This window comes from Bos grunniens, chromosome 6 (genome assembly GCF_055505025.1).
Source record: "Bos grunniens cultivar Pamir isolate PY7600 chromosome 6, Bosgru_T2T1.0, whole genome shotgun sequence".
Lineage (NCBI taxonomy): Eukaryota > Metazoa > Chordata > Mammalia > Artiodactyla > Bovidae > Bos > Bos grunniens.
Genome location: NC_141170.1, coordinates 16,835,004 through 16,849,019, shown reverse-complemented (window position 1 = coordinate 16,849,019; position 14,016 = coordinate 16,835,004). Strand labels below are relative to the sequence as shown.

Below are 14,016 nucleotides of genomic sequence, written 5' to 3'. Positions count from 1 at the left end.
TCCCAACCCAGGGATCGAACCCAGGTCTCCTGCATTGCAGGCAGATTCCTTACCAGCTGAGCCACAAGGGAAGTTCAGTGGGAAAAGAACAAAGCTAAAAATGAGAGCACAATGCAAAGGGAGAAGTCTCTATTTCTACAAAATAACCTAAATTTAGCAAAGCATCTCAAAAAGTCATAAATTTTTAAGTTGTTGCCTTTAAGCAAAAAAAAAAATGTAATAGCCTTTACTAACTGAAATAAAAAATAACATATTTGTCATTTTTTTCTTACCATTTTTATATAACTAGCAGAGTATAGGTATATACTTATAATGCTGGAAACTAAATAACGTATCACTTTAGGGAAGAAATAAAATAGTTATCCCGGTTCACATCTCTTATCTTGATTCATAGCTCAGATATTTCTATTCCTGGAGCATTACTGCAGCTTTGGTGCTAAGAAAATTGCTGGTGGGTGAAGAATGATTCTGCGCTCTTTCATCCTTCACAGTTTTCACACCATTGCCATTAGTCTGACTTTGCTTTTGCGCCACCTACTGTTCAAAGGTCCTCACTGCTACAGCTCAACTTTCTCGTGGAAACACAAACAGATTTCTTCAAAATGTATTTCTTGTTTATCATTATTGTCTCATGTATTTATTGCATTTAATTCACATTTTTATATATTCTATTTATATGAGCCTATAAATTATACTTGATATACTCCACATATTGAAATTACGCACATGGACTCAGTGGCCCTGGTGTGTGCACCTCTTTCTGACCTCATAGACTGTACCCACCAGGCTCCTCTGTTCATGGAATTACCCAGGCAAGTATGTTGGAGTGGATTGCCATTTGCTTCTCTAGGGGATATTCTGTACACAGGGATCAAATCCAAGTCTCTTATGTCTCCCTCACTGGCAGATGGATTCTTTACCATTGAGCTACCTGGGAAGCCCCATTGAACTTATACTCATTTTATATTATTTTGGTATTCTTTGCTGTGCTTTTTCTCTAATGCTACTAGAAGGAGCATTAACTTTGAAGGCAACACAACCCAACAACCCAGTCACGGACTGGATTGGATTAGAGTGGACTAGATATGAATAGAATCATAAAATGGAAATCCTTAATTGCAATAATAGATGTCACTGCATATCCTGCCCCAGGTTGTGGTTCTGTTAATGCTCGTGACTGAGCTTTCAAGTGTCTGGTGCTTTACTGCATATCTAGAGGCTGGAAGAAACACAAGCTGGAATCAAGATTGCCGGGAGAAATATCAATAACCTCAGATATGAAGATGACACCACCCTTATGGCAGAAAGTGAAGAGGAACTAAAAAGCCTCTTGATGAAAGTGAAAGTGGAGAGTGAAAAAGTTGGCTTAAAGCTCAACATTCAGAAAATGAAGATCATGGCATCTGGTCCCATCACTTCATGGGAAATAGATGGGGAAACAGTGGAAACAGTGTCAGACTTTATTTTTTTGGGCTCCAAAATCACTACAGATAGTGACTGCCGCCATGAAATTAAAAGACACTTACTCCTTGGAAGAAAAGTTATGACCAACCTAGATAGCATATTGAAAAGCAGAGACATTACTTTGCCAACCAAGGTCCATCTAGTCAAGGCTATGATTTTTCCAGTGGTCATGTATGGATGTGAGAGTTGGACTGTGAAGAAAGCTGAGCGCCGAAGAATTGATGCTTTTGAACTGTGGTGTTTGAGAAGACTCTTGAGAGTCCCTTGGACTGCAAGGAGATCCAACTGGTCCATTCTAAAGGAGATCAGCCCTGGGATTTCTTTGGAAGGAATGATGTGCTAAAGCTGAAACTCCAGTACTTTGGCCACCTCATGCGAAGAGTTGACTCATTGGAAAAGACTCTGATGCTGAGAGGGATTGGGGGCAGGAGGAGAAGGGGACGACAGAGGATGAGATGGCTGGATGGCATCACCGACTCGATGGACGTGAGTCTGAGTGAACTCTGGGAGTTGGTGATGGACAGGGAGGCCTGGCATGCTGCGATTCATAGGGTCGCAGAGAGTCGGACATGACTGAGTGACTGAACTGAACTGAGAGAAACACAGAGGGGCTTTGGCCTGTATGAAAGAGTAATTTACCAGAAAAGAAAAAAAAAAAAACCACTAGTGTCTTTTATTTTGCTTTACCATTAAGACTATTTTATGTATATCTTTTCAAAAAATATTTTGGAAAGTATTTTTAGGAATAAGTGAACTTGAACACAGTTTTCAAGATGTCCCAGAAACATGATTTTTATTTTCTTTACTAGCCTTTAAGATGGTTTCTACATTGTCTATTAGAAACTTAATAGAAAAAAAAATCATTTCTGTAATTATGAAAAGAATAAAATTGGTTAAAGACATGTCCTATGAGAACACCCCCATCATTTTAGCATCTGTAAAATGGTTGACAGTATATCCTACTTGCCCCAACTGGCTCTGATGTTAAAATGGAAAACCTCAGCCCTTGCCCTGTCTAATTCTGAGGTAGGTGAAGTCCCGTGATCTTTGAAGATGCTCCCTTCTGCTCGGACTTCATCCTCTGACCTCTGTTCTCCCTTAGCTTATTGTCAGTTTCCCACTTTGGGCTCTGTTTACCTGCCTTGCTTTAATCAGAATGGCTTCTTTTATTCTTCATTCTCAGTTCATTCTTACACTCTCTCACATCTTAGCCTCAACATCACTTCCTCAGAGAAGCCCTTCAATTCCTGAATTAGTCTTTTTTTGCTATTAGATGGCACCCAATACTTTTCCTTATTATCATTCACACACTTTGCAGTTAGATACTTGTGTTATTGACTTTATTTTTCTGGGCTCCAAAATCACTGCAGATGGTGATTGCAGCCATGAAATTAAGATGCTTACTCCTTGGAAGGAAAGTTATGACCAACCTAGACAGCATATTAAAAAGCAGAGACATCACTTTGTCAACAAAGGTCTGTCTAGTTGAGGCTGTGGTTTTTCCAGTGGTCATGTATGGATGTGAGAGTTGGACTATAAAGAGAGCTGAGTGCCAAAGAATTGATGCTTTTGAACTGTGGTGTTAGAGAAGACTCAAGAGTCCCTTGGACTGCAAGGAGATCCAACCAGTCCATCCTAAAGGAAATCAGTCCCGGGTGTTCAGTGGAAGGACTGATGTTGAAGCTGGAACTCCAATACTTTGGCCACCTGATGCGAAGAGCTGACTCATTTGAAAAGACCCTGATGTTGGGAAAGATTGAGGGCAGGAGGAGAAGGGAATGACAGAGGATGAGATGGTTGGATGGCATCACAGACTCAATGGACATGGGTTTGGGTAAACTCCGGGAGTTGGTGATGGACAGGGAGGCCTGGTGTGTTGCGGTTCATGGGGTCGCAAAGAGTCGGACACGACTAAGCGACTGAACTGACTGACTGACTTGTGTTATTAGGGCTTTCCAGGTGGCACTAGCAGGAAAGAACCCACCTGCCCATGCAGGAGACATAAGAGACATGGGTTTGATCCCTGGGTAGGGAAGATCCCCTGGAGGAGGGCATGGCAACCCACTCTAGTATTCTTGCCTGGAGAATCCCATGGACAGAGGAGCCTGGCGGGCTACGATCCTTTGGGTTGTGAAGAGTCGGACACAACTTAAGGGACTTAGCGTGCATGCACCTGTGTTACCTACTTTCTGTCTCCTGCTCCCACCAGATTATAAATTATGAGCAGGCTAGAATATTCCTTCGGGTCCTAGCCATTGTGTTTTCTGTAATTTCCATTACAGAATAGATGCGGGGGAAATAGTTGAGGAAATCAAGCTGAGAGTCCAAAATTGAGAACTGAGATGCCCATTGTTTCAGTCCATGTAGAACTGTGACGTCAACTCTGCTTCTATGTCACCCTTGGGGCAAGAGAATAGTCACGGAGGCAGGAAGTCCCAGTGCCTGGATCCCAGCTTCTGAAGGAAGACCTTTCAGCGACTCATCACTTCCCGAAGCAGAGTCACGGAGTGCAGTGTTTGTTCCCACAGCTTACAGAATCCCTGATCTTGCTCGCCACCGCTCTTCCCACTTCCTGGGAATCAATTGACCTTTCCCCCTCCCCCTGACCACCACCTCTCCTTCCCATGCTCCTTTTCCCCACCAGCCCCCAAGAAGCAAAGCAAAAGGAAACCAAAAAATCCCCAAAACAAACAACTGCCTCTTCCTATCTCTACTCTCAGCCATCTTCATGGATTAACAGGGATACAGAGAAAAAAATATAAATTAATATTTCAGGAGATTATCCTGTTACTCTGGTATTCAGCAGAAAATAAAAATAAATTTTGCACATTACACAGAGGACACGTTGAATTTTCAGTGCTTATTTTTGTAGCACCTCCCTTTGCTTTCTAAAAGACTCTAAGGATTCGCAGCTATCTTAGATTATTAGACAAGCAATCATGCTGAGAACAACCATCTTTAAAATGAACTTTTTTAAAAAGCTAGAACATGCCATACTAAACTTCATGTGTCTATAACCAATCACCAGTGTCTTCTAGAGAATAAGAAATGAATTTAGGATCCAGAGATAATTAATTTTATATTAATTAATATACACATAGGGCTTTCCCAGTGGCTCAGTGGTAAAGAATCTGCCTGAAATACAGGAGGTGTGGAGACAGAGCTTTGATCTCTGGGTCAGGAAGATCCCCTGGAGTAGGAAATGGCAACCCATGCCAGTATTCTTTCCTGGAAAATTCCATGGACAGAGGAATCTGGTGGGACAGGGATCGCAAAGTGTTGGAGATAACTGATCACACACATATGTAGACTGGGCATTTGGGGTATGCTGCATTATGTTTTATTTAAAATCTGGTACATATATTCTCATTGTTTTATGAAAGTAACATTCTTGCTTAACATCAGATACACACAAAATATGAGTGTTTACACTTTTGAATATTTTCAAACCACACTGAGGATTCCAAGTCCCTCTAGGTCCTTCTCTTCCCCACCTGTAGTAGCATCTAATAGGCATTACCTAAGTATGTGCCTCTTGAAAGCTGGATTGACTAATTTAATTGCCAACAGAATACAGAAGTCTGACTCTTAGATGTATATTTGATGAAAAATTAATCAAATAGTATAAACTTCACTCCATAAAAAATCTCCATACTTCTATCCCCACAGCAACACGGATGTGCACACAGTGGCATCACTTCTTAAACTGTATCTCCGAGAACTCCCAGAACCGGTTATTCCTTATGCCAAGTATGAAGACTTCTTGTCCTGTACCAAACTGCTCAGCAAAGAAGAGGAAGCTGTAAGTCAATGCAACTATTTCTTAAAATGCTATTATTTGGGGGGTTTGTCAGTGTTCCTTGTCTTTAACCTGTAAATTTTCCTTTGCCCTGTTTTTGGATTGTTTTCCACTATGCTAAGTATTGACATTACACACAGTTAGATTGTTATACATGTTAGATTTTTACACAGTTAGATTTTTACATTTGGGCTTCCCTAGTGGCTCAGCTGGTAAAGAATCTGCCTGCAATGTGGGAGACCTTGGTTCGATCTCTGGGTTTGGAAGATACCCTGCAGAAGGCAAAGGCTACCCACTCCAGTATTCTGGCCTGGACAATTCCATGGACTGTATAGTCCATAGGGTCGCAAAGAGTTGGACGCAACTGAGTAACCTTCCCTTTCACTAACACAGGTCCCATTTATAATCCTCTCTCTCATCAAGAAGGAAAGTAGAGCTGAAGAAATGAAATCAGCACTCCTTGCCACACTGCCCTCTAAATGCTAAAAATTGGAAGGACTCTCACTATACTAAGGCTACTAAGTTTAAGTTTTGTGGTTTGCTAAGTGAAGTCGTTCAGTCGTGTCCGACTCTGTGACCCCGTGGACTGTAGCCTACCAGGCTCCTCCCTCCATGGGATTCTCCAGGCAAGAGTACTGGAGTGGGTTGCCATTTCCTTGTCCAGGGGATCTTCCCAAGCCAGGGATCAAACCCAGGTCTCCCACATTCCAGGCAGACGCTTTAACCTCTGAGCCACCAGGGAAGCCCCAAATAACCTAACTGTAAATAAGGCTATTTTTCCTTTTCAGTCAGTTGTGAACAAATGTTAAAAATGGTAAATCTGTTTCTCCACAAATAGTACTCACAGAGATATTTGAGATGCTTTCACATCTTTTGAAAATATTTCTGAAATGCTCTCTGTGATAGTGGCAAGTTTTTAAGACAGGATCCATCACTGGTAATAGGTGAAACTAACAAGAACAAAACAAAACAAAAAGCTGCATGCCCCTTTCCCATGTGCTTCCATTCCAAGGTCAACACTTAGATAACATGCATTCTCTTCTTTATACTCAGGGTGTTAAAGAATTGGCGAAGCAAGTGAAGAGTTTGCCGGTGGTCAATTACAACCTTCTCAAGTATATTTGCAGGTAAGAATTATCCTAAAGACAAAATGGAATTTTAAAAGACTGTATTTACACTGACAATAGTCCATTTTGACAATGAATAAAAATCAGTTGGGTTTCCCTGGTGGCTCACTGGTAAAGAATCTGCCTGCCAATGCAGGAGATGCAGGAGACACAGGTTTGATCCCTGGGTTAGGAAGATTCCCCTGGAGGAGGAAATGGCCACCCACTTCAGTATTCTTTGCTGGATAAGCCCATGAACAGAGGAGCTTGACAGGCTGCAGTTCATGGGGTCACAAAGAGTTGGACATGACTTAGTGACTAAAATAACAAAACAACAAAATCACTTAACCGCTCTGAGCTCCAGTGTTGGCCTCTGTAAAATTAAGACGTTTGACAAGGTGATCTCAAAAGTTTCTCTGAGCACTAAAATTGCTTGATTTTGTAATCTGTTGTTTCTGAAGTCTCTTTGACCTCTACATATTGAAGATATGTGGCTTTGAACTTCCATCAAAGTTGTACCATGTACCATTGTTTAATAGAATGAGCCTGTATCTTGGCATGAGAATCATTTATCTAGGAGTCCAGATTCTACCACTGACTTCTTACATGATTTTATGCAATTTTCTTCTCCTCTTTGAGACTAAGAGTCCTAATAGATACAAGGGTAGTGAAAACATACATTTCACATGATTGTTTTAAAAATTAAAGTATATTACACTATTGATACTATGTATAAATAAGTAATGAGAACCTACTCTGTAACACAGGGAACTCTACTCAATCCTCTGTGGTGACCTAAATGAGCAGGAAATCCAAAATAGAGGGGATATATATGTATATGTATAGCTGATTCACTTTGCTATACAGCAGAAACTATTACAACATTGTAGAGCAACTATACTCCAATACATTTTAAAAATTTTATATGCATATATATTTATACATATGATGAATGGTAATATATTATTCGTTCCCATTTTTCTCAGGGCTCACTGAAGAAAACATTGTAACTCAGTTTTGCCAGAACACTAATTGTGCCTCAAAATACTCTCTGTCAATGACCATGTTTAAGGCCAGGGATGGCATGTCCCGTGTCTGTGCTGCTACTTAAGAAATCAAGTATATATGATTGAAACACATTGAATTTATTTTTTAAAATGTTATTGGAGTATAGTGGAAATACATTAAGCATATTAAATTTAAATAAAGAGATGAATGATTAATAAAGGCTTCCCAGGTGGCACAATGGTATAAGATCTGCCAGACAACAGGAAGAGCAAGATCAGGAAGACCCCCTGGAGAAGGCGATGGCACCCCACTCCAGGATTCTTGCCTAGAAAATTCCATGGACAGAGAAACCTGACAGGCTACAGTCCATGGGGTCGCAAAGAGTTGGACACGACTGAGTGAGCACACCACACTACTAATTTCATCTATTTCAAATAATAAGTGGTAGTTTGACTTTTTGCCCTTCGATTTTGCTGTAATTTAGGATGTATAAGAGTAGTGAACATGTGGAAATAGGCACCTTTTTAGAAACTCATGAGATAGTCATCAACAGCCCAGACTCTAGGGTAAGAGCACCTGGGTTCAGGTCTCAGTCCTGCCGCTTATTAACTCTGTGTCCTTGGAGAAGTTTCTTAACCTCTCTGGTGCCTCATGTGTCTTATCTGTAAAGTGGAGATAATAATAGTATTTAGCTCACTCAGAGATGCTATGAGAATTTAATAAGCTAGCACAATGACTGGCACAGAATGAAACATATTATTTTAAACAACACACAAAGTAAGTTTTCTAAAAATATTTTTCTTGCTTCTTCTTTGTCTCATTAGTACAATTAATAAGCCATGAATTAATAGAAGCTCTTGTAGTACTGAAGAGGGGATGGGAAATGAACAAAAGCTGAAAGATTAAAGAAACAATCTCTGCTACTAAAATCATTCCAGGAAAGGACTGTTTCATGGCTCTTATTCTTTAGCACCTAACAAGTTAAAACAATTTGTGTTTGCAGTTTCTCATATCAATAGAACCGAGGTTTTAATTTAAACCATGTTTAATGTCACTTTTTTAATAGACTATAAATTTGAGGCTCACAAATTGACCCACAAGGGGGATTGATTCCTCTTCTCAGAAATAAGAGATTGTACCAGACAAGCTTATTTTTATAGTTCTCCAATTAAATATGTATATAAATTGGATATTTACTTAGAGATAAGAAAGAAATTCATATTCTTGAATCTCAAGTCCACAATAGCATTATTCAAACACACTCTTTCCTGTGACTGACAGGGGAAACCAAGCCAGGCCAGAGCAGATATTTTATATGATCCCTTATGATTCTGATACTTAAAAATTTGCAATATATATTCTTCACATTTGGCAGAGAGATGTTTGAATTTCTAAATGACTGTGTGTCCATGATCATCTTTGAACAGACTCCAGTTCATAAATTTCCCAATAACCCATTTTTTTTTTCCACTGACAAATTTGATCCCATTGTGTTTTGTTCATACTCTTTTACTCAACAGGTTCTTGGATGAAGTGCAGTCCTATTCAGGAATTAACAAAATGAGTGTGCAGAACTTGGCCACTGTCTTTGGCCCTAATATCCTGCGTCCCAAAGTGGAAGATCCCTTGACCATTATGGAGGGTAAGTGAATTACTATCATATATCGTCATCAGAAGAACAGTCAGTTGTCTCTTTATTGTCCTGAACCTATTCTCCTGTGAGGAAACAAAGGAAGTAAGTGAACCCATGGTAATTTCATTTACGGACTCAAGTTCTTCAAATGTAAAACCTTCTTTTGAGAGCCAGGCATTTTTTGAGGAGTTTACTAAACATAAGTTACTAAGCATTTCCTCCATATTTTCATGAGAATTAACAGAACTTGCATAAATCATCTGTAAAATATCACACAAGAACTGGAAAAGTCTACTTCACTTTCTGAGTTGGATGCAATTTTCTGAAACCTCAAATAGTTATGCTTCTAAGTTAATATATTTTTATTAGTTCTCGTTTTTTGGACTGACTTCAAGAGGCAGAAAACATGGGCCTCTAAGACAATGCTGCTTATTTACTTTGGGTTGAAACATGAAGAATTTCTTGTTTTCTATACTACAAGATACCTCAAATTATTTATCACAATGAGAGGTTACTTCTATTTATTTTCAGCAGGTCTCCTTGCTAGAGTACCATTCTTTCTTGTGGGCATTAGTAGCAGCACTGATGTGCAGGTCTTGGCGAGCTTTGAGAGTAAGATTAGAGGATGGGAAACTCAAGTAAGCAGCATTAAAGAGCAAACTAGACACAGATATTATTCCGAGATCTGGAGAGGATATCCATTAAGTCTTTACCTAAGAATTGATTTATGCTTGCAGGAGGGGACTCTGTGCTACTTTATGGGGAAGAGTACCAGAAATCAGTTGTCTGAGGTTTTCCTGGGCCTCACACCAAGCTTGAAATAAGTGTATTTCCCACAACCAGAGTAGAAAATCCTGACATCGAGGCATTGCATAGAGTCCTCAGGAGGGTCTTACCTTGGTGATCATGTTAAAAGTTATGGACCAAGCTCTACAAAGCTTTTAAAAGAAATCCTAATGATTCAATAGAGGATTGAGGAAGAAAAGAAGGAGGAATAATTGGAGCACAAAGGATTTTCAGGGCCATGAAACTATTCCATGTGATACTGTAATAGTGGATATATGACACTGTGCGTGTGTCAAAACCCAGATCACACAGAGAGTGATTTTAATATAAACTATGCATACATGCACGCTAAGTTGCTGCAGTTGTGTCTGACTCTTTGCAACCCTATAGACTGCAGCCTGCCAGGCTCCTCTGTCCATGGGATTCTCCAGGCAAGAATACTGGAGTGGGTTGCCTTGCCCTCCTCCAGGGGATCTTCCTGACCCAGGGATCGAACCTGCATCTTGTACAGCTCCTGTATTGTAGGCAGATTCTTTACTGCTGCGCCACCAGGGAAGCCCAATATAAACTATAGACCTTAGTTAATAATCATAATATATCAATATTGGTTCATCAATGGAAACTAAAACTGGGCTTCCCTCAGATGGCAAAGGATCTGCCTGCAATGCAAGAGACCTGGGTTCAATCCCTGGGTCAGGAAGATCCCCTGGAGAAAGGAATGGCTACCCACTCCAGTATTTTCGCCTGGAGAATTCCATGGTGGGCTACAGTCCATGGAGTCACAAAGAGTCAGACATGACTGAGCGACTAAGGCACACTCAGCAATAAAAAGGATGAGCTACTGATGCATGAATAATAATATGGGAAAATGACAAGAGCCTTATGCTAAGTGATAAAAGACCTGACTCTATAATTGTGTTTATATGAAATTCTAGAAAAGAAGAAAAGTATAGTGACAGAAAGGAGATCAGTGGTTGCCATGGGTAGGGAATTGGCTACAAAAGGACACAAGGAAATTATCTATAAAATGGTTAGATAGTGTTTCCAGGACTGTCGTTTGTCAAAATTTATCATATACCTCACAGATATCTTGTACATGTACTGAAGGATACGTGTGCAAAGCAATTCATTGCAAAAAATACAAATTGAAACTACATTTTATAGAATGCTCTGCGTGTGTGTGTGTGTGTGTGTGTGTGTGTGTATTTGTTTAGTCATTCAGTCGTGTCCAACTCTTTGTGACTGCATGGACTGTAGACGGCCAGGCTTCTCTGTCCATAGGATTCTCCAGGCAAGAATGCTGGAGTGGGTTGCCATGCCCTTCTCCAAGGGATATTCCCAATCCAGAGATCAGACCCAGGTCTCCCGCATATATATTAAAGTACCTAGGTACCTTCGAAGGAAAACTGAATTCTTATCCAGTTCTTATGAAGACTCAAGTGCTCGTAGTATGGTATTAAATTCAACCTGTATAAAATTATATGAGCCTGGGGGAATTGTTGAAACAGGTAGTCCAGTGGGACTCCCAAATCTGCATGGATTCTTCAGATTGGCCTGGTGATCACAACCGCTCTGGAGTCATATAATTTTATACATCACCTCTCCGAACCTCAATTTTCTCATTTGAAAAACATTAAGTCTTATCTCAGAGCCTTGAATGCATGCTAAATCACTTCAGTCATGTCTGACTCTTTGCAAGCCTATAGACTGTAGCCTGCCAGGCTCCTCTGTCCATGGGATTCTCCAGGCAGGAATACTGGAGTGGGTTGCCATGCCTTCCTCCAGGGGATCTTCCTGACCCAGGGATCAAACCCATGTCTCTTATGTCTCCTGCAGAGGGAACAGGTTCTTTACCGCTAGTGCTACTTGGAAGCCTTCTCAAAGCCTTATGAGAATATTAATTTAGAAGATGTTTAAGTGAAACATTTCCACCTAATACAGTTTCTCAAACTCTAACACACACAGGAACCACCTAGGGATATTGTTGACATGCAACTTATGATTCAGGAGGTCTGTGTGCAACCCACTAGGCAATACCAAGGCTACTATTCTGTTATCACTGTTGTCTTATCATCTGGGGGCTGGTTGCTGCTGCTGCTGCTGCTGCTAAGTTGCTTCAGTCATGTCCGACTCTGTGCGACCCCATAGATGGCAGCCCACCAGGCTCTGCCGTCCCTGGGATTCTCCAGGCAAGAACACTGGAGTGGGATGCCATTTCCTTCTCCAATGCATGAAAGTGGAAAGTGAAAGGGAAGTCCTTTAGTCGTGTCCGACTCTTTGCGACCCCATGGACTGCAGCCCACCAGGTTCCTCGGTCCATGGGATTTTCCAGGCAAGAGTACTGGAGTGGGGTGCCATTGCCTTCTCCAGGGGGCTGGTTAGAAACATAAAATCTCATGCCCTACTCAACATCTACATTTTAACAGAATCTCCAGATAATTTGTATGAACACTTATGTTTGAGCAACACTGGCCAGCATCAGACCTGACACATTGCTGATTCCTGATCTAAATATGTTACAAGTTTTGAATCATGACAGAAGTGTGCAGGATATAGATGGATATAACACATTTCTTCCTATTCAGAATTTGAGTTAGGCCAGTAAATCTCCCATTCTTTACCAAGGGGCCCTGTGTGCTTGTTGGGCCAGACTTTTGACACTCAGCCAGGCAGTTTACAACTTTGCTTTAGCGTTCTCGTCCTGCCTGTGCAGAGCTCCAACATCAGCTGGAGACGAGACCTTGGGGACTTTCAGTTCTTTCCCGAGTGTGCACACAGCCCTAGGTGTACACAGAACCCTATGCATACATGTACATAATCTTCTAAATCGTCAAGTATATAGCAGAGATTTCAACACCTCCTATGGAAATCTCTTCAGATTTTCCTTCTAAGCTTTTTGTTTAGCCTGTTGTTTTGTCTTCAACAGTTATCCACTTGCTTCAGGCAAACATGCTTTTTTTTTTTTCCTCTGTTATTCTATTTTATACCTTTTTGAGTACATATAGTATGATTTTTATTTATTTTTTACTTTATTTATTATTTATTTTTATTTTTTAATATAAACTTATTTATTTTAATTGGAGGTTAATTACTTTACAATATTGTATTGGTTTTGCCATACATCAATATGAATCCGCCACAGGTATATACGTGTTCCCCATCCTGAACCCCCCTCCCTCCTCCCTCCCCGTACCATCCCTCTGGGTCATCCCAGTGCACCAGCCCCAAGCATCCTGTATCATGCATCAAACCTGGACTGGCGATTCATTTCATATATGATATTATACATGTTTCAATGCCATTCTCCCAAATCATCCCACCCTCTCCCTGTCCCACAGAGTCCAAACATGCTTTTAAATGAAAAAACCCGTAATTGTTTTTGACAAATGCCCCTGAGAAATGTTGCTAATTCTAGTCAACTCCTTAGTCAGATAAAATGAAGACAAGCCTCTTGAATGGGGTCTTCCAGGGAACCACCAAACAAGTCAAATTACAATTCTTTGGGAAGGGGGCTTTGAAGGAGTTCCAAACCAGCTTTTTCCATTCCAGTCGCTGCCTCACTTCTGGTTCCCGATAAGATTGAGGGTTGTTGGTTTTCAAGGCTACTGCAGAAAGGAGGATGGGAACAGGGTGAGTTAAAACACTACAGAGCTTGCTGTTCTTCACCAAGAGTCAACAATTTTTTAAAAAATTAACACTCTCCAGATTACAGCAAGCCTTTCATTAATTTCCAAATTTCTGAATATATTGACTGGGAACATTTTTGTCAGTCACTTTTATGGAAGAGAGCATTCTCGTACATCTTTATTACACCATTTTGGCTAATGTCACTTAAAATGCCCTAAAACTTTTTAATGTTGAGCAAGAGTTGTATGGAACTTTATTGACTTGCTATATTATGAAGACAGACCACATATCCACTAGAGATTGTCGAAGGTTCCACTTTAAGGTGCCATTAAAATGTCTTGATATTTTGAGGCAGTTAGATGAGAGATCACAGTGACTTCTTCTAAGAAAGATTTTTCATAATTAAATGTCAAACTTACAAGAAGTGGTGTGTGCCAATTAGAAGCCTGTTCTTTGGAACTAGTTAATTCTGGTTTTAAGCTCTTCTTTTTCTCCTTCATAGCTTGGGACATTGGTCGAGTTACTTAACCTTTATTAGATAGTGATAATAACAGTATCTATTCATAAATTAAAAAAAAATCCAACTAAACTAA

The 14,016-nt window shown here is 40.3% G+C and overlaps 1 protein-coding gene across 8 annotated transcripts in view; it reads left to right on the top strand.

Annotated features, from left to right (window-relative positions):
* ARHGAP24 (Rho GTPase activating protein 24) overlaps nt 1–14,016 on the top strand; it is a 614,546-nt gene that overhangs the window by 592,744 nt on the left and 7,786 nt on the right. For all 8 annotated transcript variants that reach the window (XM_086404970.1, XM_086404972.1, XM_086404971.1 and 5 more), the window contains 3 exons: nt 5,134–5,266; nt 6,317–6,390; nt 8,898–9,019. In XM_086404970.1, the coding sequence (XP_086261096.1) occupies nt 5,134–5,266; nt 6,317–6,390; nt 8,898–9,019 (329 nt within the window). The remainder of the gene's footprint in view (nt 1–5,133; nt 5,267–6,316; nt 6,391–8,897; nt 9,020–14,016) is intronic.